At 44.9% G+C, this 21,253-nt stretch overlaps 2 protein-coding genes across 2 annotated transcripts; one reads left to right on the top strand and one right to left on the bottom strand.

Moving 5' to 3' along the window:
* The first annotated feature begins 4,524 nt into the window (after nt 1-4,524).
* LOC124017731 (uncharacterized protein K02A2.6-like) lies at nt 4,525-8,013 on the top strand. The gene is made up of 4 exons (XM_046332963.1): nt 4,525-4,643; nt 5,215-5,273; nt 5,834-7,319; nt 7,383-8,013. The coding sequence occupies exons 1-4, from the start codon at nt 4,525-4,527 to the stop codon at nt 8,011-8,013; spliced, it is 2,295 nt and encodes a 764-aa protein (XP_046188919.1).
* A 3,041-nt stretch (nt 8,014-11,054) lies between these two features.
* LOC124017733 (fatty acid binding protein 1-B.1-like) lies at nt 11,055-13,577 on the bottom strand. Its single transcript, XM_046332965.1, has 4 exons — nt 13,424-13,577; nt 12,237-12,421; nt 11,819-11,911; nt 11,055-11,146 (listed from the first exon to the last, which is right to left on the bottom strand). Exons 1-4 carry the CDS (start codon nt 13,488-13,490, stop codon nt 11,096-11,098), a joined length of 396 nt encoding a protein of 131 aa, XP_046188921.1. The 5' UTR covers nt 13,491-13,577; the 3' UTR covers nt 11,055-11,095.
* Between the last annotated feature and the right edge of the window lie 7,676 nt (nt 13,578-21,253).

The following is a 21,253-nucleotide window of genomic DNA, read 5'->3' as shown; positions in this document are numbered from 1 at the left end:
CAGCTATCCCCATTGACATCATGTCTGTGCCTCAATCTATGTTGGGCAAAACTAAACATGGCGGTGTTCGCCTTAGCAATCTCACTGGAGTAAAGACTTCCTCCATTCTGGTCATTATTGAAAGAGATTGTGATATCTCACATCGCAAAATAGGGCTACTAAATGTTAGATCCCTCACTTGCAAGGCAGTCATAGTCAATGAACTAAACACTGATCATAATGTTGATGTGACTGGCCTGACTGAAACATGGTTCAAGCCTAATGGATTTACTGTGTTAAATGAGGCCTCTCCTCCTGGTTACACTAGTGGGTTTTGTCCAACATGTCTCCGGGACTACTCATTGCCACAGTCATACCCTGGATCTAGTTTTGTCCCGTGGAATAAATATTGTGGATCTAATTGTTGTTCCTCATAATCCTGGACTATCGAACCACCATCTTTTTACGTTTACAATTGCAACAAATAATCTGCTCAGACCCCAACCGAGGATCATCAAAAGCCATGCTATAAATTCTCAGACAACCCAACCTCAAAAAATCAAAAGAAAATTTGTCACAAGAAATTAGCTCCCTGGTATACAGAAAATATCAGAGGCCTGAAGCAAGCTCCCAGAAAATCGGAACGGAAGTGGCTCTCCACCAAACTGGAAGTCTTGGAAAAGACAGTACTGTGCAATATCAAAGAGCCCTCACTGCTGCTCGATCACCCTATTTTTCCAACCTAATTGAGGAGAATAAGAACAATCCTAAATGTATTTTTGATACAGTCACAAAGGTAACTAAAAAGCAGCATACCCCAAGAGAAGATGTATTTCACTTCATCAGTGATGAATTCCTGAACTTCTACGACTAAAGTTTTCTAATCCTGTAACTCTTGACACATGAAAATAGTCATGTCCTCTAAACCTTCAAGCTGCGTACTGACCCCTATTTCAACTCAGTAGTTCAAAGAGCTACTTCCTGTGCTTGCCCCTCCTATGTTGAGCATAATGGATGGCTCTCTATCCTCCGGATATGTACCAAACTCTCTAAAAGTGGCAGTAATAAAGCCTCTCTTGGAAAAGCAAAACATTGACCCGGCCGATATCGAATATCCTATTCCTCTAAAAAAATAATAACAATAATATTGCCCAGCATCTCTCTGCCTTCCTGAAGACAAATAATGTACATGAAACGCTTCAGTTTAGTTTAAGACCTCATCATAGCACTGAGACTGCACTCATGAAGGTGGTAAATTACATTTTTAATGGCATCAGACCAAGGCTCTGCATCTGTCCTCGTGCTCCCAGACCTTAGTGCTGATTTTGACACCACCGATCACCACCATTTTTTGGAGAGATAGGAAACCCTAATTGGTCTACACGGACAAGTTCTTGCCTGGTTTAGATCTTATCTGTCGGAAAGATATCAGTTCATCTCTGTGGAAGGTTTGTCCTCTGACGAATAATTTGTAAGTTTTGGTGTGCCTCAAGGTTCCGTTTTAGGACCACTACTGTTTTCACTATATATTCTACCTCTTTCACTGCTATGCGGACGACACACAGCTGTACATTTCGATGAAACATAGTGAAGCCCCAAAATGTCCTACCCTGGAAGCCTGTGTTTCAGACATAAGGAAGTGGATGGCGGCAAATGTTTTACTTTTGAACTCGGACAAAACAGAGATGCTAGTTCTAGGTCCCAAGAAACAAAGACATCTTCTGTTGGATCTGACAATTCATCTTGATAGTTGTACAGTCGTCTAAAATAAAACTGTGAAGGACCTCGGCATTACTCTGGTCCCACATCTCTCTTTTGACAAACACATCAAGAATATTTCAAGGACAACTTTTTTCCATCTTTGTAACATTGCAAAAATCAGTAATCTTTCGTCCAAAAATTATGTAGAAAGGCTAATCCGAGCTTTTTTTACTTCTAGATTAGACTACTGAAATGTTCTACTCTCCAGCTACCCGGATAAAGCACTAAATAAACTTCAGTTAGTGCTAAACACGGCTTCTGGAATCTTGACTAGAACACCAAAATTGTATCAAATTAGTCCAGTGCTAGCCTCTCTATACTGGCATCATGTAAGGCTAGGGCTGATATCAAGATTTTACTGCTAACCTACTATCTCTCCAATTTGGTCCTGCCGTACACACCTACACGTACGCTACGGTCACAAGACGCAGGTCTCCTTATTGTCCCTAGAACTTCTAAGCAAACAGCTGGAGGCAGGGAGTTCTCCAATAGAGCTCAATTTTTATGCAATGGTCTGCCTATCGATGTGAGAGACGCAGACTCGGCCTCGACCTTTAAGTCTTTACTTTAGACTCATCTCTTCAGTAGGTCCTACGATTGAGTGTAGTCTGGCCCAGGGGTGCGTTGGTAGAGCATGGCGCTTGTAACGCCAGGGTAGTGGGTTCGATCCCGGGACCACCCATACGTAGAATGTATGCACACATGACTGTAAGTCGCTTTGGATAAAAGCGTCTGCTAAATGGCATATATAACGGCAAGGCACTGCAGCGTCAAACCGCCCTTGCTCTCTGCCTGGCCGGCTCCCCTCTCTCCACTGGGATTCTCTGCCTCTGAAACTATTACGGGGGCCGAGACACTGGCTTACTAGTGCTCTTCATGCCTTTCCTAGGAGGGATGCGTCACTTGAGTGGGTTGAGTAACTAACATGATCTTCCTGTTTGGTTTTGCGCCCCTTCTGCCTCGAGCAGTGGAGGAGATCTTTGTGGGCTATACTCAGCCTCCCCCCCCCGCCCCCTACACCACTAGGGTCAGTTTGTTATATCTGGTGTAATTCTCCTGTCTTATCTGGTGTCCTGTGTGGATTTAAGTATGCTCCCTCTAATACTCTCTCCCTCCCTCCCCTCCCGGAGGACCTGAGCCCTAGGACCATGTCTCAGGACTACCTGGCCTGATGACTGTCCCCAGTCCACCTGGTCGTACTGCTGCTCCAGTTTCAACTGTTCTGCCTGCGGCTATGGAACCCTGACTTGTTCACCGGACATGCCACCTTGTCCCAGACCTGCTGTTTTCGATTCTCTCATTTGATTTGATTCAGGTGCTCAGGGTCCCATCTAGCTAAGAATTTAACTCCAATATTTGCCATACATGAAATGTCAAATAGTGAAATTCTGAGCTAGTTCCCTTCCAGTGATGTTGCCTATATACTGAAGGAGGTCAGTAAATGGGTGGGTAACTTTGAACTACAAATCCTATCATCCAATCTCTCAAGTGAACCCATGGAACCCTAGCATCACTTGCAGCTCATTGGTGGACTCGATAGGAAGGCTGTGGTCAGTTAAGTCCAGGAGCCTTAGGAAAATGTCACCCGAGTTGCTTCCCTCTGATTGGCTGATTTGATTGTCACCTTCCACCTCGGCCTTCCAAGATTGGTCCACACTGCAGCCTTCTGAGATATAAAATAAAGGATGGAGCAGGACACACAAGTCAACTCCCTCCCTGAATTGCACCTTCACTTTCCCAACCACACATCCCTTACATACCACGTTTGCATTCCCGGAGCCCCCCAGCTTAAAACCTAAAAAAGCCCTGATGTGGGGAGTGAGTCAACTCTTTAGTCATTATAGACTAGATAGCGCATTTTATTACAGACATAAATACTCCTGTTTAATCAGCTGTCAAGGTCCTAATTCTCTAAAATAACGTTGGAGGTGGCTTATAGTAGAGAAATGAGCATTTCATTATCTGATAACAGCTCTGGTGGACAGTCCTGCAGTCAGAATGCCAATTGCACACTCTCAACTTGAGACATTGCGGCATTGTGACAAAACTGTACATTTTAGTGGGATCTGGGATCTTTTATTTCAGCACATGAAAGGATTTGACATATTGCATTTATATTTGTGCAGTATAAATGGCTCAATATTACTTTGACAGTAAACAATACCATCCTAAAAGCGCTCTGGGGATGGTAACAATGAAGGCAGGGAAAATAGGTGGGACACTGCATGTATAAGGCCTATGCCATCCTGCAGTGAACACACACCAAGACCTTGAGAGAAGACATGAAACTCACAGGATGATCTGCAAGATTAAAATGCATCTTTATGACATGATCCCACCTAGCTTATGAAGACAGTTTGAGTAACGGATGTTTAAGTAGAATGAGTATCATTTTCTACACACACCACACAGGAGTAGGCCCTGAAGAACTAGCCAATAAGCATGAACAAACCTATGGCGGCAGGTGTCAAGAAATTAACAGCCGGCAGTAGTGATCTCACATTATACAAATATGTCATACAAATCAACCCTTCAATTCCTACGTCCATGACACTTCATGTTATGTTCTGTTAATTACGGATTGTCCCCTTTAAGGATGAAGCGCCCTTGGTCATGTGCAGTATTGTTCTATGTTATTCTGGTACTAACCTTTTTGAGTAAATGTGAAGCTACAGTTCAATTGCTTGTATTCAGAGTCTTTCTTATTACATAAATAAGTACTAAGTGTTAAGACACTACAATGGCGACGAGGATGATTACCTGCAGTGTGCATCACGAATACAGATGGAGTTCGTAGGAAGAGAGGAAGATTTTGACCCTGTAGCACAACAGCTAGCAAGCAGTGAGGACGAGGGAGAGCTGACGAGAACGAGGCGGCAGATCAAAGACCCGTGGAGCCGGAGGTAAAGAGAATGGCTAGCATCGGGAAAATAGATGTGTTTGATGACACGCAAGAAAACTGGGCAACTTACATTGAACGACTGGAACAGTACTTCATTGCAAACGACATTGCTGATAACAAGAGAGTGCCAGCGTTGTTGAGTTTAATTGGCCCAAAAACATACAGTTTGCTAAGAGATCTGACTGCCCCTCTGAAGCCCTCAAATAAAACATTCACAGAGATTGTGGAGATATTGCAAAATCACCTATCACCTAAACCACTCCTCATCGCGGAACGTTTTTGTTTCCACAAGAGAGATCAGAATGAGGGGGGAGGGTGTTAGGACATATGTAGCAGTGTTGAAGAAACTGTCTGAACATTGCCAGTTGGGAGAGAACCTAAATGACACATTAAGGGATAGATTTGTTTGTGGACTGAAACATGAACACATTCAAAAACGTTTGCTTACAGAATCAGAGCTCACATTTGCAAAGGCTGTTGAAATTGCTGTGGCTATGGAAATCGCGACTAAAGATACTTTTGAGTTGCAAAGTAAAAGAAGTACCGACCTGTCACAAATTTCCCTGCACAAGTTCACGCAGTCGACAACGCCCCCGTGTGGCCGAAAAATGCAACAGGTGTGACAGAGATGGTCACAGAGCAGAGGACTGCCGTTTCAAAGACGAAATTTGTCACAAATGCAGTAGAAGGGGGCACATTCAAAGAGCATGCAAAGCCAAATTCAGTCACAACAGGAAAACTGAGAAAATTAAAGGGTCTGTGAATGCACTAGCAGGGAACAGTGGCAGTGATTCAGATGAACGATTAATTGGTACAATGGAGTTAAACACAGTGACTTCTCCCAGCAGTAGCATAATATGGGTGACACCAGATATCGAAGGCAAACCCCTCAAAATGGAGCTGGACACAGGATCTGCAGTGTCTATTATTTCCACTACTGTCTACAATGAGCACTTTAAGGCTATCAAGCTGAAGAACACAAATGTGTTGCTGAAGACATACTCAGGAGAGAGATTGAGCCCAATGGGGGCGTTGCAGGTCAGAGTGCATTATGGGGGGCAAACACAGCAGTTACAGCTGTATGTGGTGCCTGGAACTGGCCCCCATTATTTGGCAGGGAATGGCTTTCAAAAATAAAGCTGAAGTGGTGTGACTTGAAAATGCTCCACACGTTCCAGTCCAAAGAGAAAGGCACAGACCAAACACTGGAACACTTGCGGAATAAATACAATACCGTTTTCAGTGATCAGATGGGAACAGTAAAAGGCTTCACAGCAAAACTTGTACTAAGAGATGATGCAACCCCAAAATTCTGCAAAGCCAGATCTGTTCCATACTCCCTGAGACCAAAGGTGGAAGCGGAAATCGATCGCTTGCAGGATACAGGGATCCTGACGAAAGTGGACAGAAGCGAATGGGCCACACCCATAGTTCCTATTGTGAAGAAAGACGGGTCTGTTAGAATGTGTGGGGACTTCAAGGTAACTGTGATTCCAATGTTGCATGTGGACCAATACCCCCTACCACGCCTGGATGACATCTTTGCTGCACTAGCGGGTGGGAAACACTTCAGTAAAATCGATCTGAAACAGGCTTACCTGCAGCTACCGGTTGAAGAGAGTTCCAAACAGTACCTGACAATAAACACACACAAAGGGCTATACAGGTATAACCGCCTGGTGTTTGGCATTGCATCAGCCCCAGCCATTTGGCAACGAACTATTGACCAGATTTTGCAAGGAATCCCAGGAACCCAGTGTATCCTGGATGACATGATCATAACAGGACGCACCGACAAAGAGCACCTGGCTAACCTGGAAGAGGTCCTGAAAAGACTGAAAGAGTATGGTCTACAGGCAAACTTAAAGAAGTGTGAGTTCTTCAAAGACAAGATTGTCTTCTGTGGACATGAGATTGACTGTAATGGATTGCACAAAACACAGGACAAAATCGAGGCAGTGGTACAGGCACCACGACCACAAAATATCACAGAAGTGAGATCTTTCACGGGACTGATCAATTACTACAGAAGATTCCTCCCAAACCTTTCAGCAGTACTCCAGCCTCTAAATCAGCTCCTGGAAAAGAATAGGACATGGCGGTGGACAGAGCAATGTGAAAATGCATTTCTGGAGGCAAAACGGCTCATAACATCTGAACAGGTCCTGATGCATTACGACCCTGAAATGCCAGTGAAGTTGGCTTGTGATGCATCCCCTTATGGATTAGGGGCAGTCCTTTCACACACACTGAAAGATGGGTCAGAGAGGCCAGTTGCATTTGCGTCACGAACATTGAATGATGCAGAGAAAAACTACTCACAAATCGACAAAGAAGCACTGGCACTAGTGTGGGGCGTCAAGAAATTCCACGCATACCTATATGGCAAGCGTTTCACACTGGTTACAGATCACCAGCCGTTGCTTTCCATTTTCAGTCCAAAGAAAGGCATTCCGGCAATGACAGCAGCCAGGTTACAGCGATATGCCCTGTTCCTTGCCAGTCATATGTATGACATTGAGTTTAAGCCGTCATCCCTCCACACAAATGCAGATGGATTATCCAGACTGCCATGTACAAGAGAAAGGCAAAGGAGGGTGGATGCAGTGGACATGTTCCATACCGCTCAGCTCGAGGCACTACCGGTCACAAGCACAGTTATCAAACATGAGACAAGGTAAGATGTGACCTTGTCAAAAGTGTACACCTACACCATCTCAGGATGGCCAGCTACTGGCAGAAAGGAGCTGACTCCGTATTTCCAGCGGAGAAACGAAATTACAACGTACCAGGGATTTTTGATGTGGGGAATGAGAGTCATGATACCCCAGAAATGCCAACATCGAGTCTTGCAGCAACTACATGAAGGTCATGTTGGAATTGTCAAAATGAAGCTGCTCGCAAGGAGCCACTTCTGGTGGCCAGGTCTGGACCAACAGATAGAAAATATGGCAAAGAACTGTAGTGGATGTTTGGAAACCCTTCACATGCCTGCTCCTGTCCCAGTCCACCCATGGGAATGGCCCGCAGAGCCATGGCAGAGAATTCATGTGGACTACGCTGGTCCTTTTGAAAATCACATGTTTCTGGTTATAGTTGATGCCCATTCCAAATGGCCAGAGGTGTTTTGCACTGACTTCTCCACCTCAGCTCAGACGATAGAGTGTCTCAGAACAACGTTTGCACGCTTCGGTTTGCCACTGCAGCTGGTAAGTGACAACGCGCAAGCTTTTGTAAGTGACGAGTTTACAAGATTCATGTCAGTAAATGGAATCAAACACTCAACTTCAGCTCCGTACCACCCTGCCAACAATGGGCTGGCAGAACGCTTTGTGCAAACTCTAAAGCAAGGACTCCGTGCAGCAAAATGAGATGAAGGGACTTTGCAAACAAAACTGGCCAAGTTACTGGCCTCTTACCGAAACACCCCACATGCCACAACAAATGAAAGCCCAGCAGCACTGATGTTCGGGAGGCCTCTCCGCACACAGCTGGACATCATGAAGCCAAACAGGCGTAATGAAGTGCTGAACAAACAAGCCAAGATGCTCTCCGGTGGCCGGGAGCGCCATCTCCAAACAGGACAGGAAGTGATGGTGCGAGACTACAGAAGAGGAGGGAAATGGACAAGAGGGACCGTACACACACAAACGGGACCCAGAACTTACCAGGTTCAAGTGAGCCCAGACATAATGTGGCGGCGTCACATTAACCAAATGCATTCCACGGAAAACAGCACAACAATCGAGAGAGAACAGGCACAGAGAGCTCCCGAGAGTGACACACAAGGAACTGTAGAGGACGGTGGGGCAGTAGAGAGACCCCAGGCTGAAAGAAGGGAACGTGTTGATGAAGGTGCTGCTATAGCAGACGCTATAATGGAACAAGCACACACTGAGGATGTTCAGGAGCCTCCAGACAATCTGAGGCGCTACCCAGAACGAAGGCACCGTCCACCAGACAGACTAGACTTATAAACAAAAAACTGTTCAAGTTCAAATTAAAAGATGCAAAATAACTACAAGTTCTGGGAAATGTTTCAGTTGTGGTTTGGTAAAAGTAACTGATTGTATAAGAGAAGGAATGTTATGTTCTGTTAATTACGGATTGTCCCCTTTAAGGATGAAGCGCCCTTGGTCATGCGCAGTATTGTTCTGTTATTCTGGTACTAACCTTTTTGAGTAAATGTGAAGCTACAATTCAATTGCTTGTATTCAGAGTCTTTCTTTCCGTGTCGGAGATCTTTGTGGGCTATACTCGGCCTTGTCTCAGGATGGTAAGTTGGTGGTTGAAGATTTCCCTCTAGTGGTGTGGGGGCTGTGCTTTGGCAAAGTGGGTGGGGTTATATCCTTCCTGTTTGGCCCTGTCCGGGGGTGTCCTCGGATGGGGCCACAGTGTCTCCTGACCCCTCCTGTCTCAGCCTCCAGTATTTATGCTGCAGTAGTTTATGTGTCGGGGGGCTAGGGTCAGTTTGTTTATCTGGAGTACTTCTCCTGTCCTATTCGGTGTCCTGTGTGAATCTAAGTGTGCGTTCTCTAATTCTCTCCTCTCTCTCTCTCGGAGGACCTGAGCCCTAGGACCATGCCCCAGGACTACCTGACATGACTCCTTGCTGTCCCCAGTCCACCTGGCCATGCTGCTGCTCCAGTTTCAACTGGCCTGGGCCCAAGGACCATATCCCATGGCCTACCTGACATGAGGACTCCTTGCTGTCCCCAGTCCACCTGGCCATGCTCCTGCTCCAGTTTCAACTGTTCTGCCTTACTATTATTCAACCATGCTGGTCATTTATGAACATTTGAACATTGGCCACGTTCTGTTATAATCTCCACCCGGCACAGCCAGAAGAGGACTGGCCACCCCATATGAACTCTTTCTCTCCTCTCGGAGGACCTCCCTAGGACCGTGCCCCAGGACTACCTGACATGATGGCTCCTTGCTGTCCCCAGTCCACCTGACTGTGCTGCTGCTCCAGTTTCAACTGTTCTGCCTTATTATTTGACCATGCTGGTCATTTACGAACATTTGAACATCTTGGTCATGTTCTGTTATAATCTCTACCCGGCACAGCCAGAAGAGGACTGGCCACCCCACATAGCCCGGTTCCTCTCTAGGTTTCTTCCTAGGTTTTGGCCTTTCTAGGGAGTTTTTCCTAGCCACCGTGCTTTTACACCTGCATTGTTTGCTGTTTGGGGTTTTAGGCTGGGTTTCTGTACAGCACTTTGAGATATCAGCTGATGTACGAAGGGCTATATAAATAAATTTGATTTGATTTGATTTCTTATTACATAAATAAGTACTAAGTGTTAAGACACTACACTTCAAATCAAACTTTGTCACATGCGCCAAAGACAAGTGTACACCTTACAAGCCCTTAACAAAGCAGTTCAAGAAGATAAAATATTTACTAAATCAAGTAAAAAGAATTTAAGTAGCAATAACGAGGCTATATGCGGGGGTAGAGGTTAGTGGAGGTAATTTGCACATATGTGAAGGGACTATGCATAGATAAACAGCGAGTAGCAGTGTACAACACAGAGGGGGTGGGGGAAAAGGTGTTGTGCCCCCTTCACAACTGTCTTGGTGTGTTAGGACCATGATAGTTCGTTGGTAATGTGACAAAGAACTTGAAACTCGCTCTGTCGATGTTAATGGGGGCTTGTTTAGCACGCCTTTTCCTGTAGTCAACGATCAGCTCCTTTGTTGTGCTCACATTGAGGGAGAGGTTGTCCTGGCACCACACTGCCAGGTCTCATCATTGTCAGTGACCAGGCCTACCACTGGTGTTGTGGTGCACCTCAAACTTGGTGTTGGAGTCATGTTTAACCACGCAGTCGTGGGTGACCAGGGGAGTACAGGAGGGGCCCAAGTGTTGAGGATCGGTGTGGCAGACGTGTTGTTGCCTACCCTTACCACCTGGGGGCGGCCCATCAGGAAGTGCAGGATCCAGTTGCAGAGGGAGGTGTTTAGTCCCAGGGTCCAACCACACTGTAGCTGGGAAACCAGTCACCCTCAAATGGTGCACCTTTAGCCCCTTGTCAGCTACACTGGGGTGGAACTAGTGAAAGCAATGTCCAAAAACATTGCCTGAAACTTGATTTTCCAAAATAACTGGAAATTGAGGAATCTGCTTTTGATGCACCCAATGTGGTAGGATTCTGACCCATATTGCAACAGACTAGATGGAACTACCAAAGCATTCATTTCTACACTGATGGGTTGACATTTGCTATAAAGCAGTCACATTAAAATGTAGAAAATCCATTTTGGCCCGAGTGTAATGTTCACGGAACTACGCTATTCTATTGAATCCCACATTCAGCCAACTCAAACCTTGCCTTATTATTACAAACTTCAATTTTCCCCTGAAGTTCTACCCATTGATATGAAATGCTGAGACCAGACCATTCAATGCCTTTCACATTTTATTAATCCAAAGAGTGCAGTAGATCTTCACATTCGTTTGCTGGTCCTCTTGTATGACATGCCAGACAGAGTCATGGTCTGAAAAGAGAAAGCATCTGTAATCATTACACTCAATAAATCCATGCCAGTACACTATGCTTAGCAAACCGGACGCGCTCATTCACCCACACTAAAAGCGATCAGGACATGCAGGTTGAAATATCAAAACAAACTCCGAAACATGGCAATTTAGCTAGCTAATTTGTCCTAGTATATAAACATTGGGTTGTTATTTTACCTGAAATGCACAAGGTCCTCTACTCTGACAATTAAGCCACAGAAAACCGAATGTTTCTCATCATCTCGCCTCCTTTATATGGCGGTTGACAACCAACGTTACAACTGACCAGAGTGTGGACCTTAAAGTTAATCTTGCAATCACCCACATGGGTATATGCTCCTAAGAACCAATGAGGAGATTGGAGAGGCCAGACTTGCAGCACATCAAATAGAACCAATTTCTATTTTAGCACCTGGCCACGCAGATGCTTGCTGAGGCGCGCGAGCAGTGTGGGTGCAATGATTGAATAACACGTACATTTATTTTGCGACGCGAGCGGTGGGGTCAGCATGTAATTAGAACATTGGCGGCAGCAAACTGTTGAATTGCGTTCACGGCACTGTCATAGACTAACCATTTTGTTAATGGTATAAAATAACCCTGAAATTGTGTCGCTTCGTGAAACCCCCAGCCATATGCCCCAGACTCACGTTGACGAGGGTGTTTGCGTCTGTAAGTTCTGTGACATATTCGATCCCATTCAGGATGGCCGTCAGCTTGTTACCTTCCCTCATCACCACAGACTGAAACAGGAGAGGTCAACGGTTAGCTCTGAAAGCAGTGGTCACCAACTAGGACCAATTTAACAGGCCCAAGTTGGATGGCCATATATGGAGAAGAAAAAAAAGTGTGACAGTGTGCATCAGGTGTGCGAGTTGGTTTTGAGACATAACTGTGCGCCCAGTCCCAGGAGAGCAGAGGAGATTCTGCCAACGAAAGTCAGTCCTCCCACAACATCACTGGGACCTGAACTAACCATAGTGACCCCATATCAGCTGAACTTATAGTTTAGTTAGATACTGGCTGTATATGTAGGGAGATGTATGAAACTCATGGTTGGGTTGTGACATGCGCCACCCACATTGACCTTCCCCCGGTCGGCGACTCGAGCTCCGTCTCCTGGCCAATGGTGAAGGAGTTGGTGAGGATCTTTGTCCCCGTGGTGACAGTCACCTTGAAGTGGTCTCCAGTCTCCTCAATCTCAGAGATGCTCTTGAGGTCTTTGCCCTCCTGGATAAGCTCATCAGGGATACCTACATGTTTGCGGCAGCGAGAGAGTCATATGCGGTGCTTTTTAGTACTACAAAAAGTTAATGAAGTGGGACATGAACACTGAATTATTACTGCTGAAGTAAAGCGCTGATGCACTATAATATGGCAACACAGTGATCTGAATGCATTCCCAGCTAGCACATAACATTCTGAGGACCATACGTTTTAGGGCTTGGTTATTTTGCATACCACATTATGGTGCAGGACAGTTGCTTGGCTTTGGAACATTCTCATTAAGGAATTTGACAAAATGTTATTTTCTTGGCATTTCATTATTTGATCAGAATATTTCCTGAAAGGACATTTAATTTAAGGTAAAGTTCTAGGAACATTAGTCATTTTACATTGGGAATTTTCAGCCGACTTTAAATATTCTCCTGTGGGAATGTCAGTGCTTCAGCATAATGTTCTGTAGGTTCTCATAGTTACAGTTAAAGTCATGTTCTCAGAACACTAAGAACTTGCCATACAAAAACATTGATCAAAACACATTCCGTTCTCAGCTTCAACAAACGCCTTCTTTTCTTAAGTGTGTTAAACACAGTGATCTTAATGAGTGCTTGTTCCTGTTGAAATGGTCTGAATAGACTAAATTTATCCACTTTCAATGAGTTACAAAACTAATGCATGACAACTCCATCCTGGTGGCACAGTGGATTAATTCCATGGATAGAGGACAGAAGAGCATAGGTTTGAATCTCAATGACACAATAAATCATTAATGCCTAGGCAAATCATTTAACAATCCCATTAGTGCTGGAAGTTCAAAATAGTTAGCCCAAACCAAACTAGCGGTGTTAAGTCTTAAATTAAACATTCAGTGAAAGTTATTCAAAAAAACCTATAATTTGTTAAATCTAACACCATTTCAAGTACCCATTGCATTCGCAGTCACCATTGATCTTCATTACTGAAAGGACTACGACTTCTGAAATTAACACCCCAAGTCTAATCAAATGTACAAACCCAACTGCAAGACTTACCAACAGCCTCCATGAAAGACTCAAAGTTCTCATGTGACTCCATCTGGTATTTCCCTGAGAAAGACATGGTGACTATAAGACAGTGACAGTAGAGTCAGCCACAGCTCCCTGCTTGTCTTTATACCCCCATCTATCCAGCCCTGCACTCATTAACTAACTAAAGGTGTCTACAATTGAGAACCCCTCCCCTCATATCTTCCCTGCTACTTGCCTGTCGGCACAGATCTAGGATCAGCTTCCCAGCCAAGGGCAACTAATCTACATCTCAATGGTCAACTTTATTGTACTCCACTTCTCATCCTCTCTTCTTCTACTTTGGCAGTGTGAGTGATCATTGATCTTATTTGATAAACAAGGCCTCCTCGACTCCTTAGAAAAATGATAAGCAGTCTCATCATTGCAATACAAGTGTATGGATCAATCAACACATTTCAAATTCAACTTGACTTTATCTCGCTATACACCTGTGTTGAAATTAAACTAGGCTACATTGCACTTTGAGTTGAGAGGTGTATTTTGTCTCCCTGCACTATAAAAAAGTTGAATCAATGTACAATTGTAAGGCAGCAGACTGCAATAGGATTGTGAGTTTGCAAAAATGTTTGGCATATAGCTGAACCAACATACATTCTCAAGTTGAATTTGAATGTTCACTCAACTTTTCATTTGACGTTGAGTGAACATCCAATTCAACTTGAAAAATTGGAATCCAGCCAGAGAACGTTAATCACCCCCAACCTGCACTGACAATGACTGCCAGGAAATACTTCTATTTGATTTAGGTAGTCTCAATAATAACTGGAACAGCCATCTCAGTAACAGATGCAAAAAGTCCAACTAATAACAGATTGGATTTCTTTAGAAAAATGTATGTTACTTATGTTGGTGTAGCTTAAGATAATCAACCAATCAATGTACATGCAAAAACACAGGTCTAAAAAGAAAACAATTCAACGTACAATTGTAAGGCAACCAGCTGCAATAGGGTTGTGAGTTTGCTCCACATCTGGGAATATAGCTGAACCAACATACAAATCAAATCAAATTTATTTATATAGCCCTTCGTACATCAGCTGATATCTCAAAGTGCTGTACAGAAACCCAGCCTAAAACCCCAAACAGCAAGCAATGCAGGTGTAGAAACACAGTGGCTAGGAAAAACTCCCTAGAAAGGCCAAAACCTAGGAAGAAACCTAGAGAGGAACCAGGCTATGTGGGGTGGCCAGTCCTCTTCTGGCTGTGCCGGGTGGAGATTATAACAGAACATGGCCAAGATGTTCAAATGTTCATAAATGACCAGCATGGTTGAATAATAATAAGGCAGAACAGTTGAAACTGGAGCAGCAGCACAGTCAGGTGGACTGGGGACAGCAAGGAGTCATCATGTCAGGTAGTCCTGGGGCACGGTCCTAGGGCTCAGGTCCTCCGAGAGAGAGAAAGAAAGAGAGAATTAGAGAGAGCATATGTGGGTTGGCCAGTCCTCTTCTGGCTGTGCCGGGTGGAGATTATAACAGAACATGGCCAAGATGTTCAAATGTTCATAAATGACCAGCATGACTGGGGACAGCAAGGAGTCATCATGTCAGGTAGTCCTGGGGCATGGTCCTAGGGCTCAGGTCCTCCGAGAGAGAGAAAGAAAGAAGGAGAGAATTAGAGAACGCACACTTAGATTCACACAGGACACCGAATAGGACAGGAGAAGTACTCCAGATATAACAAACTGACCCTAGCCCCGACACAAACTACTGCAGCATAAATACTGGAGGCTGAGACAGGAGGGGTCAGGAGACACTGTGGCCCCATCCGAGGACACCCCCGGACATGGCCAAACAGGAAGGATATAACCCCACCCACTTTGCCAAAGCACAGCCCCCACACCACTAGAGGGATATCTTCAACCACCAACTTACCATCCTGAGACAAGGCTGAGTATAGCCCACAAAGATCTCCGCCACGGCACAACCCAAGGGGGGGGAGGGGGCGCCAACCCAGACAGAATGACCACAACAGTGAATCAACCCACTCAGGTGACGCACCCCCTCCAGGGACGGCATGAGAGAGCCCCAGTAAGCCAGTGACTCAGCCCCTGTAATAGGGTTAGTGGCAGAGAATCCCAGTGGAAAGAGGGGAACCGGCCAGGCAGAGACAGCAAGGGCGGTTCGTTGCTCCAGAGCCTTTCCGTTCACCTTCCCACTCCTGGGCCAGACTACACTCAATCATATGACCCACTGAAGAGATGAGTCTTCAGTAAAGACTTAAAGGTTGAGACCGAGTTTGCGTCTCTGACATGGGTAGGCAGACCGTTCCATAAAAATGGAGCTCTATAGGAGAAAGCCCTGCCTCCATACAGTGTTGACTTCCAAAAACAAACATGAAATTGTAATTAGACTCAACAAGTTTTTATACATTCATCTCACTGTGAGCAAAGTTTGTTGAGTGAACAAACGTTCACCCATTAGCTACATTTATTTTCCTTCTGAAGTCCAACAAACTTAGAGAATAACACTGATAAATCAATTGGTTAAGTGAAGACACTTGCCAGTCGGTCAGCGCATGCTCGGAGTACACGTCCTGGTAATCCTTCTAGACCTGCGGCCTTATGAATGTTGACCTGTTTAAAGCTCTTACTCACATCTGCTACGGAGAGCGTGATCACACACTTGTCTGGAACAGCTGATGCTCTCATGCATGTCTCAGTGTTACTTGCCTCGAAGCGAGCATAGAAGTAATTTAGCTCGTCTGGATGGCTCGTGTCACTGGGCAGCTCTCGGCTGTGCTTCCCTTTGTTGTATGTAATAGTTTGCAAGCCCTGCCACATCTGACGAGCGTCAGAGCCGGTGTAGTACGATTCGATCCTAGTTCTGTATTGACTTTTTGCCTGTTCTATGGTTCGTCGGAGGGCATAGCGAGATTTCTTGTAAGCTTCCGGGTTAGAGTCCCGCTCCTTGAAAGCGGCAGCTCTACCCTTTAGCTCAGTGCGGATGTTGCCTGTAATCCATTGCTTCTGGTTGGGGTATGTACGTACAGTCACTGTGGGAACGATGTCGTTGATGCACATATTGATGAGGTCAGTGACTGATGTGGTGTACTCCTCAATGCCATGGGAAGAATCCCAGAATATATTCCAGTCTGTGTTAGCAAAACAGTCCTGTAGCTTAGCATCTGCTTCATCTTACCTATTTTTTATTGACCGAGTCACTGGTGCTTCCTACTTTAGTTTTCACTTGTAAGCAGGAATCAGGAGGATAGAATTATGGTCAGATTTGCCAAATGGAGGGCGAGGGAGAGCTTTGTACTTGTCTCTGTGTGTGAAGGTGGTATAGAGTTTTTTTGCCCGTATACAGCTCATTGAGTGCGGTCTTAGTGCTAGCATTGGTTTGCCAGCTTACCGTTTTTAATGTCCCATTTGTAGGATATACTGTATGTGCTCGTTGCTCGTCTATTTTATTATCCAATGATTGTACTTTGGCTAATAGGACCGATGGTAAAGGCAGATTACCCACCTTACAGGGCACCCAGACCTACACACCTGATACTCCATCTCTTTCTCCTGCGAATGACTGGGGGTGAGGGCCTTGTCGGTGTCTGGAGTAAATCCTTTGCATCTGACTCATTAAAGAAAAATATATATTCTTCCAGTACGGGGTGAGTAATCGCTGTCCTGATATCTAGAAGCTCTTTCTGGTCATAAGAGATGATGGCAGAAACATTATGTATAATATGAATTACAAATAAAGCGGATAAACACGCACAATAGCACATTTGTTTAGGGGATCGTAAACGGCAACCATCTCTTAGATAGATCGCTGGTAGAAAACTTTTTACTACATCCCAAAAGATATACTTTGTAGATAATTGGCCCTCTTTCTGGGACTCACCCACAAACAGGACCAAGCCTGGCCAGCTGAGGATTGATGGACTCCATCCTAACTGGAGGACAGGGCCCTAACTCATCAGCTCCACAATGAGATAGAGGGCAGGCTGGACAGCAGGCTGGCAGCAGGCTGTTAGCCAGCCAGCCAGCTTAGTGGAGTCTGCCACTAGCACTGTCAGTGTAGTCAGCTCAGCTATCCCCATTGACATCATGTCTGTGCCTCAATCTATGTTGGGCAAAACTAAACATGGCGGTGTTCGCCTTAGCAATCTCACTGGAGTAAAGACTTCCTCCATTCTGGTCATTATTGAAAGAGATTGTGATATCTCACATCAAAATAGGGCTACTAAATGTTAGATCCCTCACTTGCAAGGCAGTCATAGTCAATGAACTAAACACTGATCATAATGTTGATGTGACTGGCCTGACTGAAACATGGTTCAAGCCTAATGGATTTACTGTGTTAAATGAGGCCTCTCCTCCTGGTTACACTAGTGGGTTTTGTCCAACATGTCTCCGGGACTACTCATTGCCACAGTCATACCCTGGATCTAGTTTTTGTCCGTGGAATAAATATTGTGGATCTAATTGTTGTTCCTCATAATCCTGGACTATCGAACCACCATCTTTTTACGTTTACAATTGCAACAAATAATCTGCTCAGACCCCAACCGAGGATCATCAAAAGCCATGCTATAAATTCTCAGACAACCCAACAATTCCTAAATGCCCTTTCCAGACTCCCTCCAACCCAATCAGAAATCGAAAATTCTAAATTTAACCTAGCGTAATACCCTAGAAATTCTAAAGCTTAGCTCCCTGGTATACAGAAAATATCAGAGGCCTGAAGCAAGCTCCCAGAAAATCGGAACGGAAGTGGCTCTCCACAAACTGGAAGTCTTGGAAAAGACAGTACTGTGCAATATCAAAGAGCCCTCACTGCTGCTCGATCACCCTATTTTTTTTACCTAATTGAGGAGAATAAGAACAATCCTAAATGTATTTTGATACAGTCACAAAGGTAACTCCTCTTTGAAGCAGCATACCCCAAGAGAAGATGTATTTCACTTCATCAGTGATGAATTCCTGAACTTCTACGACTAAAGTTTTCTAATCCTGTAACTCTTGACACATGAAAATAGTCATGTCCTCTAAACCTTCAAGCTGCGTACTGACCCCTATTTCAACTCAGTAGTTCAAAGAGCTACTTCCTGTGCTTGCCCCTCCTATGTTGAGCATAATGGATGGCTCTCTATCCTCCGGATATGTACCAAACTCTCTAAAAGTGGCAGTAATAAAGCCTCTCTTGGAAAAAGCAAAACATTGACCCGGCCGATATCGAATATCCTATTCCTCTAAAAAATAATAACAATAATTTGCCCAGCATCTCTCTGCCTTCCTGAAGACAAATAATGTACATGAAACGCTTCAGTTTAGTTTAAGACCTCATCATAGCACTGAGACTGCACTCATGAAGGTGGTAAATTACATTTTTAATGGCATCAGACCAAGGCTCTGCATCTGTCCTCGTGCTCCCAGACCTTAGTGCTGATTTTGACACCACCGATCACCACCATTTTTTGGAGAGATAGGAAACCCTAATTGGTCTACACGGACAAGTTCTTGCCTGGTTTAGATCTTATCTGTCGGAAAGATATCAGTTCATCTCTGTGGAAGGTTTGTCCTCTGACGAATAATTTGTAAGTTTTGGTGTGCCTCAAGGTTCCGTTTTAGGACCACTACTGTTTCACTATATATTCTACCTCTTCACTGCTATGCGGACGACACACAGCTGTACATTTCGATGAAACATAGTGAAGCCCCAAAATGTCCTACCCTGGAAGCCTGTGTTTCAGACATAAGGAAGTGGATGGCGGCAAATGTTTTACTTTTGAACTCGGACAAAACAGAGATGCTAGTTCTAGGTCCCAAGAAACAAAGACATCTTCTGTTGGATCTGACAATTCATCTTGATAGTTGTACAGTCGTCTAAAAATAAAACTGTGAAGGACCTCGGCATTACTCTGGTCCCACATCTCTTTTGACAAACACATCAAGAATATTTCAAGGACAACTTTTTTCCATCTTTTGTAACATTGCAAAAATCAGTAATCTTTCGTCCAAAAATTATGTAGAAAGGCTAATCCGAGCTTTTTTACTTCTAGATTAGACTACTGAAATGTTCTACTCTCCAGCTGCTACCCGGATAAAGCACTAAATAAACTTCAGTTAAAAGCAAACACTTGCTTCTCAATTTGACTAGAACACCAAAATTGTATCAAATTAGTCCAGTGCTAGCCTCTATACTGGCATCATGTAAGGCTAGGGCTGATATCAAGATTTTACTGCTAACCTACTATCTCTCCAATTTGGTCCTGCCGTACACACCCACACGTACGCTACGGTCACAAGACGCAGGTCTCCTGCATCCCTAGGTCTCTAAGCAAACAGCTGGAGGCAGGGAGTTCTCCAATAGAGCTCAATTTTTATGCAATGGTCTGCCTATCGATGTGAGAGACGCAGACTCGGCCTCGACCTTTAAGTCTTTACTTTAGACTCATCTCTTCAGTAGGTCCTACGATTGAGTGTAGTCTGGCCCAGGGGTGCGTTGGTAGAGCATGGCGCTTGTAACGCCAGGGTAGTGGGTTCGATCCCGGGACCACCCATACGTAGAATGTATGCACACATGACTGTAAGTCGCTTTGGATAAAAGCGTCTGCTAAATGGCATATATAACGGCAAGGCACTGCAGCGTCAAACCGCCCTTGCTCTCTGCCTGGCCGGCTCCCCTCTCTCCACTGGGATTCTCTGCCTCTGAAACTATTACGGGGGCCGAGACACTGGCTTACTAGTGCTCTTCATGCCTTTCCTAGGAGGGATGCGTCACTTGAGTGGGTTGAGTAACTAACATGATCTTCCTGTTTGGTTTTGCGCCCCTTCTGCCTCGAGCAGTGGAGGAGATCTTTGTGGGCTATACTCAGCCTTCCCCCCCGCCCCCTACACCACTAGGGTCAGTTTGTTATATCTGGTGTAATTCTCCTGTCTTATCTGGTGTCCTGTGTGGATTTAAGTATGCTCCCTCTAATACTCTCTCCCTCCCCTCCCGGAGGACCTGAGCCCTAGGACCATGTCTCAGGACTACCTGGCCTGATGACTGTCCCCAGTCCACCTGGTCGTACTGCTGCTCCAGTTTCAACTGTTCTGCCTGCGGCTATGGAACCCTGACTTGTTCACCGGACATGCCACCTTGTCCCAGACCTGCTGTTTTCGATTCTCTCATTTGATTTGATTCAGGTGCTCAGGGTCCCATCTAGCTAAGAATTTAACTCCAATATTTGCCATACATGAAATGTCAAATAGTGAAATTCTGAGCTAGTTCCCTTCCAGTGATGTTGCCTATGTACTGAAGGAGGTCAGTAAATGGGTGGGTAACTTTGAACTACAAATCCTATCATCCAATCTCTCAAGTGAACCCATGGAACCCTAGCATCACTTGCAGCTCATTGGTGGACTCGATAGGAAGGCTGTGGTCAGTTAAGTCCAGGAGCCTTAGGAAAATGTCACCCGAGTTGCTTCCCTCTGATTGGCTGATTTGATTGTCACCTTCCACCTCGGCCTTCCAAGATTGGTCCACACTGCAGCCTTCTGAGATATAAAATAAAGGATGGAGCAGGACACACAAGTCAACTCCCTCCCTGAATTGCACCTTCACTTTCCCAACCACACATCCCTTACATACCACGTTTGCATTCCCGGAGCCCCCCAGCTTAAAACCTAAAAAGCCCTGATGTGGGGAGTGAGTCAACTCTTTAGTCATTATAGACTAGATAGCCCATTTTATTACAGACATAAATACTCCTGTTTAATCAGCTGTCAAGGTCCTAATTCTCTAAAATAACGTTGGAGGTGGCTTATAGTAGAGAAATGAGCATTTCATTATCTGATAACAGCTCTGG

Source organism: Oncorhynchus gorbuscha, unplaced genomic scaffold (genome assembly GCF_021184085.1).
Source record: "Oncorhynchus gorbuscha isolate QuinsamMale2020 ecotype Even-year unplaced genomic scaffold, OgorEven_v1.0 Un_scaffold_3144, whole genome shotgun sequence".
Taxonomy (NCBI): domain Eukaryota; kingdom Metazoa; phylum Chordata; class Actinopteri; order Salmoniformes; family Salmonidae; genus Oncorhynchus; species Oncorhynchus gorbuscha.
The sequence above is the reverse complement of the archived record's forward strand: the minus strand, read 5'-3'. Positions and strand labels throughout refer to the sequence as shown.

Coding starts and splice junctions, on each gene's coding strand:
- LOC124017731 (XM_046332963.1), top strand. CDS start 4,525: ATGGAGTTCGTAGGAAGAGAGGAAGATTTTGACCCTGTAGCACAACAG. Junction 4,644..5,214: donor AAAGACCCGTGGAGCCGGAG/GTAAAGAGAATG, acceptor TCCCTGCACAAG/TTCACGCAGTCGACAACGCC. Junction 5,274..5,833: donor CAACAGGTGTGACAGAGATG/GTCACAGAGCAG, acceptor CCAAAGAGAAAG/GCACAGACCAAACACTGGAA.
- LOC124017733 (XM_046332965.1), bottom strand. CDS start 13,490: ATGTCTTTCTCAGGGAAATACCAGATGGAGTCACATGAGAACTTTGAG. Junction 12,422..13,423: donor GTCTTTCATGGAGGCTGTTG/GTAAGTCTTGCA, acceptor GCAAACATGTAG/GTATCCCTGATGAGCTTATC. Junction 11,147..11,818: donor ACGCAAACACCCTCGTCAAC/GTGAGTCTGGGG, acceptor TTCTCTTTTCAG/ACCATGACTCTGTCTGGCAT.